At 33.7% G+C, this 14,520-nt stretch overlaps 2 protein-coding genes across 2 annotated transcripts; both read left to right on the top strand.

The window, feature by feature from the left end:
* The first annotated feature begins 168 nt into the window (after positions 1-168).
* LOC116666653 (olfactory receptor 4A47-like) lies at positions 169-1,374 on the top strand. Its single transcript, XM_032490483.1, has one exon. The coding sequence runs from the start codon at positions 451-453 to the stop codon at positions 1,372-1,374; it is 924 nt and encodes a 307-aa protein (XP_032346374.1). The 5' UTR covers positions 169-450.
* Positions 1,375-8,406: 7,032 nt separating this feature from the next.
* LOC102520983 (olfactory receptor 4A15) lies at positions 8,407-9,330 on the top strand. The gene has a single exon (XM_006194341.3). It carries the CDS (start codon positions 8,413-8,415, stop codon positions 9,328-9,330), a length of 918 nt encoding a protein of 305 aa, XP_006194403.2. The 5' UTR covers positions 8,407-8,412.
* Positions 9,331-14,520: the final 5,190 nt, after the last annotated feature.

The raw sequence follows: 14,520 nt of genomic DNA, 5'->3' as shown, positions 1-14,520 counted from the left end.
ATTTAGCTTAAATGGGTTTCAAGTATTACACTTTTGTGACATTATAAATGGTGTACCATTTTAGGGGATTCCCTTCCCATCTTCTTTTGTTCTTTCATTTTTTTCCTTTAAAACCATTGATTTCACTGGGAAACCTTTGATTTCAGTCTGATTGATATATTCCTACACTGTGACCTTAGTGTTGTGTGAATATCCTGATATATAATGGCACTTATTACATGGATCTGATCTCTTATTTTGTTTCATATCACTGAGCATAAGGAACTATGCCTTATTCAACTTGGTATTCACAATGTCTATGATCCATTGGATACAAACAGATACTTCATACACATTGTTTTAATTGAATGGATAAATAAAAGATTATACTTATAATGCATGTAAATATTTTCCCCCTTATTTTGTAGGTAAACTGTTTCTAATATGTGAGTCAGCTGCTGTACAGACTAGATGGAACCAAGGAACAATGTAACTTATTTCATCCTCCTGGGCCTCACACAGAATCCAAAGGAGCAGAAGGTCCTTTTTGTTATGTTCTTGCTCTCCTACATTTTGACTGTGATGGGCAACCTGCTCATTGTCGTGACAATTACTGTCAGTAAGACCCTCAACTCACCAATGTACTTTTTTCTTGCCAGCTTATCTTTTATAGATTTAATTTATTCCTCTTCTATTTCCCCCAGATTGATTTCAGACTTATTCTTTGGGGAAAACACCATATCCTTTGAATCTTGCATGACTCAGCTTTTTACTGAGCACTTTTTTGGTGGGTCAGAGATTGTTCTTCTGTTGGTGATGGCCTATGACCGCTATGTGACCATCTGTAAGCCCTTGCATTATTTGGTTATCATGAGGCAAAGGGTATGTGTTGTGCTGCTGGTGGTGTCCTGGGCTGGAGGTTTTCTGCACTCAGTAATTCAACTTGGCACTAGTTATGGGCTCCCATTCTGTGGCCCCAATGTCATTGATCACTTTATGTGTGACATGTTCCCCTTGTTGAAACTTGTCTGCACTGACACCTATGTCACTGGCATCTTAGTGGTGGTCAATGGAGGACTGATGTGCAGTATTTTTTTCCTGCTCTTACTCATCTCTTATGGAGTCATCTTGCACTCTCTAAAGAATCTGAATCAGGAAGGGAGGCGGAAAGCCCTCCAGACCAGTGTTTCCCACATCACTGTGGTTGTCTGCTTCTTTGTTCCCTGTATTTTCACGTATGCAAGACCTGCTAAGACCTTCCCTATTGACAAATCATTGAGTGTGTTTTATGCAGTCATAAGCCCCATGCTGAACCCATTTATCTACAGTCTAAGAAATTCTGAGATGACTAGTGCTATGAAGAAGCTCTGGAGAAAAACATGTCATATGAACTAGTAAATGATGAAGCAATAAATTTAGCATTAGGGCCAATCTCCTTGGAATGTAACAGTCTTCATAAATCTGATGTAAAATGTCCTCTTTTCAAGAGATTTATGATAATTCTAATTAAAGAATGAACTATATATTTGTGCTTTTGATAACAGTTTCCCTGCTAAAATGTAAACTCCATAGTGTCTGGTTTAACCCTGTATCTGGAAGGGTGGAATGCATTTACAGTTGAGAGTCAGTAAATATTATGCTATGAATTTTATAGAAGTACACTATTTTTTACTTTATTTCTGTGTTTACTTTTATTACTTTCTTATTCTTATTTTTGTTGTTAGTCAGATTCTTGTCTTTTATCTTCATTCTACTTATATTAGTTAAAATATTTAATACTGTATATAGACTATCCTCTTTATTCAATTTCATTTGCTTTACATATGCTATTTTTAGTAGAATAGTTTACTTTTTTAAATAGGAAGCTGTAAATAATGAATAATAATAAATATTAAAATAGAATTGATACAAAAGGGACTATGTAGAATAAATCTTTTAATCATCCCAAAGCAGTATCTCCCATTTCCTGAACATCTTCATATACCAGTCTATAGATCTAAGTCATTCTCAGTCTCCTCATACTGCTTAACTTCTTTATGAAGATACACTGACACTGATGCATCCAGTCCTCTTCATGCTTTCCCCAGTCTTTCTCTATGACAAACAGTTCTTCAATGAAGTATTTTTGTGATTTTCTAAGTATGTTTTCCCAGTGGTGGAATTGTTGAGTCAGTTGGTTTATGTATTTATCATGTTGATGTGCATAGTTTTTGATAAAATGCCATTCATGAGCTTGTACCAAACTCACTACCTTCTTCATTCTGGAAAATATCTGTTTGCCTGAATTCTCAAAAACCAGTGCTTGATAAACATTTTGGGTATATAACAGTCTGTTTAAGGAAATTGTTTTTCATTTGTATACTTTAATTGCAAATAAGTAGAATTGAATTTGGGTATCTGTTCAAATGTTTAAAATGATTTGTATTCATATGAACTGCCTATTAATAATTTATGTGTTTTATTTGATTGCTGATTTTTTCATATCAATTTTTAGAATTTATTTATATACTAAGGAAATAATCTCCTTTTCCATGTATGTGGAGTTAATTTTCTAGCTTGTTATTTGATTTTGTTGTTTCTATACTGTGCAAAGTATTTTTGGCCATGTGGAAATATTTTTACATTTCTATAATTAAATCTATTCATATTTTCTTGCTTTTATGCCTTGTTTAGGAAGAATTTCCTTGTTTCAATGTTATCAAAACATCCCACATTTTTTCAACGTTTAATTTTTAAAGTTTTTTTGTTGTTTTATATTTTATGTTTAGATTTTTGCACCATGTAAGTAGGGATTAAATTTTAATTATTTTTCAGGAATCATTCAAGGTCATTTTTATAGGTGCACAAGTATTTTTCCTCATGACTTGATATCCCAACTTTGTATTCTAAAATGTGGTATGTGTTTGGATAAAAATCAGGCCTCTATTAACTTACAGCAATCTCTTCTTTACTCATGTGACTTTCAAACATGTGATGTGATTACATTTGATTTAAAACATGCTTTGATACCTCATAAGCCTAGGACTCCTTCATTACTATTCCTTATCAGAACTGTCTATTCTTGCATATTTATGTTTCATAATTAAACTTCAATAAGCTAGTCTAGTAAAAATGAAGTTTAGTTCGTATTTTCAATAAGACTTGATTTAGAAAGAGTTTATATCTTAGAGAATTGAGAGTTCTTATCCATAAACCGGGGTACGTCTTTTATATTCATGTAGATCTGGTATGTTTCTTTGTAGATTTAGTATTTTTGAGTTCTTTTGGTACTACTGTAAATGGAATCTTGTCTTCTAATACATTTTCCAATTGTCTGACGTTTTAATGTAGAAATTCTTTTCGTTTTCCATTTTTACATAAGATATAATCTTTACAGTACATCATTCATCCTTTTTTAGTCAAAGTTATACAAGGACTGACAAATACATATAGTTACGTAGCCACCATATCAACTAATATGCAGAATGTTTTATCACCAAAAGTATTTCCCCATGCCCCTTTGTATCACCTCTTCCCTTCACCTCCAGGTCTTGGAAAACACTGATCCATTTCTATTCCTATAGTTTTGTCTTTTCCAGAATGTCCTATAAATTGAATCATACAGTACGTTAGTCTTTTTTTTTTTTTCTCTCCCAGTTTTATAGAGGTATAATTGAGAATTCAAAATTTTCTATATTTAATGTATACAATGTCGTGACTTTATATACATATATGCTGTAAAATGGAGACTACAATCAAGCTAATATACATATCCATTACCTCTCATGAATACCTAAGTAACTTATTCTTTTTGATGCCATCATAAATGGGATGATTTTCAAAATTAAAATAATTTTTTTAGATAGTTCATTGTTAGTATATGTAAATGCAGCTGGTTTTTGTATGTATATTTTGTATCCTGCAAATTTATTGAATTTGTTTATTTGTGCTAACAGTTTTGGGTGCAATTTTTTATGTCTTCTATACATAGGATCATGTCCAATATCTAGTCTTTTAAATTTGACTTCTTGGTCCTGGTATCATGCATTTGAGATTTGTACATATTGCATTTGTTAATAGTTCATTTTATTGCTGAGTATTATTCCAAACTGTATGACATTTATCCTTTTCTCCATTAAGAGATATTTTGATTGTTTCCAGCTATTTGAGATTATGGATAAAACTGATATAAATATTCATGTACAGGTTTTTGTAAAACCAGGCAAACAAAGAAACAGAATATGAAATAATTATTTTCAAGACACTAGATGTCAAAAGTGATTGACAGTGATCACTGAGTGATGAGAAATGAACACATGAAGCTCTAAGATTTTTCTGATTTATTACCTTTGAAAACTTTCCATGTTGTGGTACAGAGAAGGATCCCTCAAAAGATCCTGGTAGACTCTCAGAGTTGAGGAGACGAAGCTGAGGGTCTGAGGAGACCAAGGCAACAAGGCAGCTAGATTTGGAACACTGTGGATCATAGACCTGAGGGACAGAGAAAGAGAGATTCAGAGACATTGAGGGAGGCAATGTTGGAGATCTGGAGAGATCCCCCTCAATTATTCATAGTCTTCAGGAAACTACATGAGGATGGGAAAAGATCTACCCACACAGGTTAGAGAGAGGAGTGCTTGGTGCTCAGACTGGGCCAGGAAGAATGCCTATTCTCAGCAGCTGGAAGACCTCATCGTTCACAGGGCCAGTGCAGGGAGTTAAATACTAGGATGATCCTGCATCAGCAGTGGGACATAATTTAGACCCAGACCCAACACTGCACCAGATCTGCTTCATAAATTGTAACAGCAAGAAAAAAATCAAAAATAAAACATTTAAAAGAATCAAACTAAATATTGTGTCCACAATTTTGTGTCTGGGATAATATGAGATCTTGGTCTGATTATTTCTCTTGTGAGGCCCTTGTTTCATTCTGGTATAAGGATCACTCTGGGTGCATATGCAGCGAGGAGATGAGCTGGGAAGTATAATAATTTCCTCGCATCTCTAAAAGTATGTATGTAGGATTGGTACTATTTCTTGATTAATTTTTATGTAGAATTCATTGATAAAGCTATATGGAGATGGAATTTTGTTTTGGGAAGGAAAGAATTTTAAAGAATTAATTTTCTTGAATGTTAGATTATTCCAGTTTTTAATTACTTTCCTTAGTGTGTTTATGTAGAAAGTTGTGTTTTTCATAACAGTGGTCCATTTTCTTTTAGTTGTCAAGTATACTGTCATAAATTATTGTATCCTTTTATTATCTTTTTAAGTTCTGTAGACTCTGCAGTGATGACCCTCTCTTCATTCTTGATTATGATAATTTTTTTCTCTTATTTTTCCTAATCATTTTTGCTAAGATCTTATCAATTTTATTAAACTGTCAAAAAACCAATTCCTGGATTCACATATTTTCTCTATTTTTTAAATTAATTTCTATTTCAGTGATTTCTGTCTTCTATTTACTATTTCCATTGTACAATGTTCTCTGTGCTAGTTTTGCTTTTTCTTTGCTAGCTCCTTAACATCGAGGTTTAGGCCATTTCTTATAACATTTTTTCTAATGCTTACAGTTAAAGCTATCCATTTCCCTCTAACCATTCCTGGAGCTACATCTACTTTTTATAGTTTTTAAATATATAGTTCATAGATATCTTTAATATATCTTTTATATACACATGTATCATTATCTTTCTATTGAAAATTTATTTTTCCAAAGGTTTATGAATAATTTAGACTTGGGTTGTTTAATTTGTAAATAACTGGAAAATTATATTTTTGTTATCAATTTCTAGTTGAATTACATTTTTATTATATATGTATATATATTCTATATTATGAAGTCCTTTGAAATGTATTGCAACTTCTTTTATGGCCCAGTTTATTGGTTATTTTGATGACTGTTCCATGAGCAGTACTTTGAGATAAACAGACTAGTCCCACGAATGTTTTCTCTTACCCTACTCTCACACTAACACAGATTCTGTCAACTTGCCTCTCTGAAACCATACGACAAACTATGTGACAAACCTTGTCTGCATTAGAAATAAGTTCTAAGTGACTTACTTTGAAATTAGCATTTATTATCTTCTGGAAATCAGATCAGATGTCATCTGCAAAGACAAAGCTTAAACAGATTTTCCTACTTTGAAGGTCATGACTTAAACAAGAAAGCTTTTACATATTCTACTTCTGCCCAGACTGGACTTTTCCATTTTGGAGATATGACCTCAAGTTGTTCTTTTAGGATTTTCCCCCCAGAGGACAGGGTTCTGTAAGGCCTGTTCTCCATGGTGATTATCTTGGTGGCATCTCTAGAGATAAGGAGTGTACTGTCAAAATTACAACTAAGGTCCCAATAAATTTAATTAGACAAGAATCGCCCTTGGAGATTGAATGACTCCATAATATGTGCTGCAGTTCAAATGTCGATAAAGTGTAGACCTTTGCTGTTACCCTCAGAGAGTATCTGTCTGTACTGGTGCTCACATGACAGGCTTCTTCCCGAATTGAAATGATGGATTCAAAACGTAATAAAGCATGTATATGAAATAAGTATTCTTCATCCTTCAGGAAACCCAACGTTCAACAGTGCTGTATGAAGACAGGACAGTGTAACAGGCTGAGAATCAGAATGTCATAAGGGCTTTTTCACTATTTCACTTTTACTGGTATAAAACACAAAAAGGCAAAATTTTTATCTAAACAAGTTAAGCATAATTTACAGTATTTTCTCCAATTAAAATGTTGATTTAATATTTCTTTGTTCAGAGGACAAATTTTGCCAGCAATTTATATTTTTAGTTTCTGTTCACAGTCAAGATTCAAATTTTTTTAGGTATCAGGGCATTCATGTTCATTTTGAAAATTCTAACAGTTCAAAAGTATATATTTTTCTAAAAGATTGAGATGAATCAGATTTCCTGCAAACATGAGAAGAGTTGGTCATGTGGAAACACGTCAAGGTCCAGTGATGGTGTATGTGTCCTGCTGTCTGTGTTCTCAGCGATGGAATCAGTGCATGAAGAACAAGGGAGAAAGCATCAGAGCCCAGTTCATGGATTGAATGGCTGTCTCCTTATGCAGGTAACCCAGGAAAGGTTTATACACAAGATTCTGAACTAGACTTTATATTTTGCAAGAGTACATTGATGGTGTGAGAATCCAGTTTTTCAGAAGTTCCCCTATCTGTTTCTCTTGATCAGCCAAGTTAGGGATCCTTTGTGATCACTAAAATATGTGGAGATCGATTCTATGATGTAATACTCTTTTGGGATATTTTCTTATTACAAAGATCTAGAATAAATTTACCTTCTCTAACATCAAGTATACTTAAAAACTAATTTCAAGTGTAACTATTTGGGAATATTTTAATGGGAAGATATTTCTAAACCTCATGGTACTTTTAATTAATATGTGCTGTAAGCATTGTGTTTTTATCTAAACAATTCAAACATAATCTGCAGTTTTTTCTCCAATTAAAATATCAGTTTAATATTTCTTTGTTAAAAGAACCAATTTTTCCAGCAATTAATATATGTAGTCTCTGTTCACAATCAAGATTCAAATTTCTTTAGGTATCAGGGCATTCATGTTCATTTTGAAAATTCCAACAGTTCAAAAGAAAATCTTCTGTTAAAAGCTAAAAGATGATGTAACATCTATAGAAATTGATTGACTTTTAAGAGCCCAAGGTAACACTGTAGTAAGTAAGCTGTTGCTTCAATTCCTATTTTTCTGTTCACTTATGAATTTCAGCATCCTATCATATGTTTCTGGGCCATTTTGATGTATCCTTCCTTTAATTGTTTGTTTATATTTTTATTCATTTTATTAGTTAATTGCTTAGAGATATTTGCCTATTTTTGATATTAACTCTGTATATACCCTCTAAAATGTAAACCTTTTCTACAAACTACTTTTGTGTATTGATATTTGGTAACTTTTCCTAAATCCATCCAAAATTTTGAAATTGTCAAATGTATCTATATGGGATTTTAATGATTGGTTAAGAAGATTCTTCCACTCTAGAATGTAGAAAGTTACCTCCTTTATTAACTGGAAAGTAAGTATGAAGTAAAACTTGCTTTACTTTTGTATTAAACCTCTAATAAATTTTTATTTTTGTAATAGGTATTAACTATATGTACAATTTAATTGGCTTCCAGATGTAAAGCTAGTTGTGGCAACTCATTTATTTAATAATTTGTCCTTTTCCCACATATGTCCCTATTCACTTGCCTTTGCAACAGTCTATACGATTGTTGAGGTGAGGGATGATGTTTTTATCAGACTTGTATTATAATTTCTGAAAGTACAGGAGCATAATAAACTATACTGCCTATTGGTTGAAAAAACAAATTATCTCAAGATTTCAGGAAGTCACTAGTAATAAATATATTTACAGGTAATTTTGTCTTGAGCTTTGAAATAAGACATACAGAAGAATCTATGGAACAAAGGAGGAATGTGACTGAGTTTGTCCTCTTGGGGCTCACTCAGAGCCTCCAGGGTCAGAAAATATTATTTGTTGTGTTCTTGCTCATCTACATGGTGACAATGGTGGGCAACCTACTCATTGTCATGACTGTGGTGGTGAGCCCAACTCTAGATGCACCTATGTACTTCTTTCTTGGCTACTTATCATTTATGGATGCTGTTTATTCTACTACAGTCACTCCAAATATGATTATAGACTTACTCTATGAGAAGAAAACCATTTCTTTCCAAGGCTGCATGACCCAGCTTTTTATAGGGCACTTATTTGGTGGTGCAGAGATTTTACTCCTGGTGGTCATGGCTTATGACCGCTACGTGGCCATCTGCAAACCCTTGCATTATTTGACAGTCATGAATAAGCGAGTGTGTGTTCTGCTGCTGCTCTTGGCCTGGGTTGGTGGGTTTTTACATGCTGTAGTTCAACTTCTCTTTGTTTACAACCTTCCCTTCTGTGGCCCCAATGTCATTGACCATTTCATCTGTGACATGTACCCCTTGTTAAAACTTGCCTGCACTGACACCTACATTATTGGCCTCACTGTGGTTGCCAATGATGGGGCAATCTGTGTGGTCATCTTTATGCTCTTACTCATCTCCTATGGGGTCATCCTGCACTCCTTGAAGAGTCTTAGTCAGGAAGGGAGGCACAAAGCCTTGTCCACCTGTGGCTCCCACATTACTGTGGTTGTCCTCTTCTTTGTCCCCTGTATCTTTATGTATGTGAGACCTCCTTCTACCTTACCCATTGATAAGTCTTTGACTGTGTTTTACACCGTTATCACTCCTATGTTGAACCCTCTAATCTATACTCTGAGAAATGGAGAGATGAAACATGCCATGAAAAAGCTCTGGACCAGAAAAAGAAAATGAGACAGCAGGGAAATGTATCACTTATTTTCTATGAAATGTTGCTCTTTCCAAGTTAGCCATGCATGATTATTTAGCTGTAGTAAATTTCTCCTCAGGTTTAATAACTTGTGCATGATGAAAAACATTTTTTATGTGAATTCTTCCAGTGATCAAAACATATTTTTAAGATTTTCATAATTTTTGAGTTCAAAGCATATATTTTATATGAAATATATTTTTAAGATTTTTACAATTTCCTATGAAAATATGCATAGCTTTTGGTTGTAAAATGTCTCTGTTGAGACTACTGATTTTTGTTCTATGTGATGAGTTAAGCTATAGTTAATACTGTAAATATATTTTAGTTAGTGGAAGATTTTTTCATGTTTCTGTCTTTATTAATGTAATCTTTCCAGAATTAATAGAGTTCATTACAGATTTTGGAAAAATAATATAAGAAATAATACATAAAAACTTGGTTCACTCCTCCCTACACAAAGACAGCCCATATTAATATTTGAAGCATCTGTTTTATTTCTGTATCTGCAAGATATTTTTATATATTCTTTTGCTTTTATTGCTTCGTATGTTAACATCAAAAAAGAGTGATGTTTCAGAGTTGTAATGTTAATCACCAAGAGGCTAAATATATTAAAATAATCTGAATGAACATGGTGTATATACATGAAAATAACCAATCTTACTTATTTTTACAATTGGGAAATCATATTATCTCCTCAAGTGGAGCAGCTTTGTTTGGGGTTACATTTTCATAAAGATGATTCATTAATCTTCCCAGATAGTTTAGACTATTTGATAATATCTCTGCTGGTTTTCAATATCCCCATCTCCGTTTTTGCTCATAGTGTTCCATAGCCTTCTTTAGAGACCCAGGCTCTGCCTTTCATCTGTAAATTCATCATAAAGCACAATCTGAGAGCTTCAAATATTAATATGGGCTGAATATTAATTCAGCCTAAAATAATAATTTTAGGATTATTCTGCAAAGTTTGAAAATTTCCCAGAAAAAGATACTTAGAAAGTCATGATTCTACATGTTTATTTTGAGGAAAACTACAGAACTTGAAACCGGGTATTTTGAGTGATATCGTGAAGAGACATGCTGCAGTATATGTCATTCTTATCTCTTTTATTAATGAAATACAGATTATTAGGAAGAAGCCAGAATTTGTTCTATTTGGTAGAGATCTCATTAATAAATTCTCTCTTTCTCTGAAAAAGGCTTGAAATTAAATATTATCTGCCTTTAATGCGGTTGGAAGCATGTCGTCAAAGAAACTTACTATTCTACCTCCCTTATTTAGTCTGGATGCATGAGGGGCTAAGGCTAGGGGGCAATGGATGCTTTTCACTGATAAATCACACTGTATGAAAAACCTCATATTCTGATTTATATTACTATTGTTATTATACGGATATTTCGTATATTATCTCAAAGCATTTGATTTGATCAGAATTTAGAATGAATTCCTCCCCTTTTGGATGTTGCTATAGACTGGAAGTTTGTTTCCCTCTCCAAATTTATAAGTTAAATCCTGTATAATATGGTGGTATTTGGAGGTGGGCTCTTTGAGAAATAAGTCATGAGTGTGGAGCCCTCATGAATGGGATTAATGCCCTTATAAGAGAACTTTGAGAGCTCACCTGACCCTTCTGCTACGTGAGGACACAGCAGATAGCTGTCTGTAAACTGGGGACGGACTCTCACCAGACATGGAATCTGCTGGCACCTTAATCTTGGAGTTCTGAGCCTCCAGAACTATGAAAAATAAGTGTTTATTGTTTAAGCCACCCAGTCCATGGTGTTCTTTAATAGCTGCCCAAGTGGACTAGGACAGAAATTTGTTTTTTGTTTTGTTTTGTTTTGTTTTGTTTGTTTTTTTAACATTTTTTATTGATTTATAATCATTTTACAATGTGTCAAATTCCAGTGTTCAGCACAATTTCTCAGTCATTCATGGACATATACACACTCATTGTCACATTTTTTTCTCTGTGAGTTATCACAACATTTTGTGTGTATTTCCCTGTGCTATACAGTGTAATCTTGTTTATCTATTCTACAATTTTGAAATCCCAGGCTATCCCTTCCCACCCTCCACCCCCCGGTAACCACAAGTCTGTATTCTCTGTCTGTGAGTCTATTTCTGTAGGACAGAAATTTGTTAATTTTCAAATTTGTATAATTCTTTCAAGCAATGAGTTACAAAACTTTGCTAATTATCTGTGTTCATTGGACTATAAACACCCTGAAGTCAGGGAAAGTTATTTAACTGTCTCTATGTTCTCATAATACATGGGACATACAATCCACTCTATAAACTTTGTCGATTACTTGAATTCTTAATCTATTGGAGTGAGAATTTTTATTGATAAATTTTGTTATGCTGTAATAATGGCTATTTTTATATAAAGATGTTATCCTTATGTTTTTTTATTTTTGATTTCTTCTATCACATCACTCTTGGAAAATGTATTTCCTTCCACTGATTTTATAAATTTTAACCTCTTTTTTTTTAAATAACTTTTCAAAACATTTTATTTTTAACCCATCTAGAATTTAGATTTGTTAGTGATTAGGAAATATCTAAGCCTACTTTTCCCCAACAGGTAAAATAATCTGCAATATTGTTATAAGTTTCAGTAATAATTTGAAAATTTTCTATTTAATATGTCAGGTTTTATAACAGCTAGAATTTCAATTTTAGGGCACTATCTTCTCATCCTCCCTCACCTTCTCCTCCTCCTCTAAATTTTAGGATTATTCTTCAAAGTTTGAAAATTTCCCAGAAAAAGATACTTAGAAAGTCATGACTCTACATGTTTATTTTGAGGAAAACATGTTTTAATATCTTGTTTTCTTATCCAGAATAAGACACATATTGTGAAGGATTGATTGATGTCTCAATAAAAATTTGTAATCATCTCTCTAGACTGCATCTTGCCTTTTGGTTTCTTAAAATGAGGGCTTTCTTAATTACATTTAATTCACATTTTCAATGAGCTGGTCAGAAAGGGTTTAATGTCTTTTGCTGGCATGAATTACAGCACAATCCTCAAAGCCAGGGGCATATGTCTGTATTCAAACATTTATAGGCCTGTGTCCAACAATACACAAGTCTGTATCCCACCACACTCTCAGCTCTGTATCCAACCTCATGTGAATTTGTATGACCACCCATATGTGTATATTCAGTGATATGTAAGTCTGTATCCAATTTCATGTATGTATCTATATGTGAACACACATGGGTCTGTATCTGACAACACATGGGTCAGTATATGACTACTGTTACGACTGCATGTATGTATGTATATGCATATGTATCTGATATGATCACACACAAGCATGTATCTGTCCACATACAGGGCTGTATCTTGCCATTCACTGGTCTGTATCTGACTATATACGAATTTAGGAAGAACTTGATAGAACAATTCTGTTTTGTGTAGCATGGACTGAGGTCACTCTTTGGTATTCAGTTGACTGATGGACATTTAAGGAGGGTCCAAGATGACTTCATTTATATGAATGGAGCCTTGGTAGAGATGACTACAGGACTGGGCTCTTCTGGGTCTCTTTCTTCTCGATGTAGATATAGGGTAATGGAGACAATGTCTGCCCAGTCAGGTTGTCAGACTTGTAAAATGACAGTTCAGGGCCCCGAGACAGAAGAGGCAAAAGCTATCATGACATAAGATTGAAGTCCAGGATATCAAGTTTTAAATTCAGACTGCTCTTCACATCCAAGGAAACAACAAAATGAAAAGATAACTTACAGAATGGGAGAAAATAGCTGCAAATCTTATATCTCATAAGGAGTTAATATCTAAGAAATATAAGGAACTTTTACAACTCAAGAGCCAAAAACCAAAAAACTCAATTTAAAATGGGCAAGGAACTTGAATAGGTATTTTTCCAAAGAAGACATACAAATGGTCACTAGGAACATAAGAAGGTGCTCAACATTACCACCGATTAGGGAAATGCAACTCATAACAAAAATGAGATACCACCTCACACCTTTTAGGACGGCTATATGGGATTTACGGGAGAAATTAAATGCTTGTGAGGATGTAGAGAAAAGGGAACTCTACTATCCAGGTGGTGGGAATATAAATTTGTTCAGCCACTATGGGAAACAATATGGAGGTTTCTCAAAAAGCTTATTTTTTCTGACAGAATAGCCCAGGAGATTTCTGAAAACCCAAATTTCAGCCCAGGCTGAAATTTATTCTCAATTGGTATCTAATCCTCCAGAAGTCTAATTTTCTCAGCATAGACTTCTCTCATTGAGAAGTTTGTGGAAGCTCCCAATTTTCTGAGATAAAACTGGGGAGAGGTAGAGACATGCTTTTAATTAAGGATGAGGCAGCCTCAAGGATAAGCTATTTAAAAGACCAAAAGCCTAAAGAGTTCTACTATTACCTGTGAAATGCTCAGCCATTGGCTATTTCAAAAAGTTAAAATCCCAGAATTTCTCTTGTTAGGTGCAGAGAGAGATCAATGGCCAGAGATATGAATATTAGCCTAAACCCCCCATCAAAGTAACGTAATTTTTGGTTACCTTACCATAATTAACTGAGAACAGACACATTCAAATAACTAATTTCAGTGTTTTTAAATTTTTGAGGTTTTTTGGTTGTTGCTGTTTGTATCAGCCAATAATGGGCTCGATCAAGTTAATTTCCACTAATTAGGCCAGTTTTCACACAAACAGCAGCTTTGATTTTCTTTGCAGAAATTTTTCTAGCAGGTAGCAGGTGAGAGTGTTCAACTATCTTTGCACTGTAAATGTTTATGTTGTATTTCAGTGTCTATATTCTAGGCATCCATGTCAGATGATTCTATATTTACCTAAAAGACTGAGGTGATGGGGAGATTGTGTGAAAATACAGAAAGTGTGACCATTTGAAACTATTTCTAGATCCATTGCTCAGCCATACAGTACTATGTGTTCTGTGATCAGACATAGATACTTGAAGTATCTGCAGTTACCCTTAGAGAAAGAAGCACTGATCTTTAAAGACAAAGGAAAAACCCAAGAGGTGAGTTCTTGAAACATTAACAAAGGATAATCACTGAAAATTCATGTGATATGTTGCTAAATATAGCTATAATCTTAAATATCATATATTTTCATTGGAGGAATCTCAGTTGAGAAAATTAAGCTATCAAAACACAGAAAC

The sequence above is a fragment of the Camelus ferus genome, chromosome 10, assembly GCF_009834535.1.
Source record: "Camelus ferus isolate YT-003-E chromosome 10, BCGSAC_Cfer_1.0, whole genome shotgun sequence".
Taxonomy (NCBI): Eukaryota; Metazoa; Chordata; class Mammalia; order Artiodactyla; family Camelidae; genus Camelus; species Camelus ferus.
This window is presented reverse-complemented; position numbering and strand designations above follow the sequence as displayed.

Excerpts from the sequence above, each read along its gene's own strand:
- LOC102520983 (XM_006194341.3), top strand. The coding sequence starts at position 8,413 with ATGGAACAAAGGAGGAATGTGACTGAGTTTGTCCTCTTGGGGCTCACT.
- LOC116666653 (XM_032490483.1), top strand. The coding sequence starts at position 451 with ATGGAACCAAGGAACAATGTAACTTATTTCATCCTCCTGGGCCTCACA.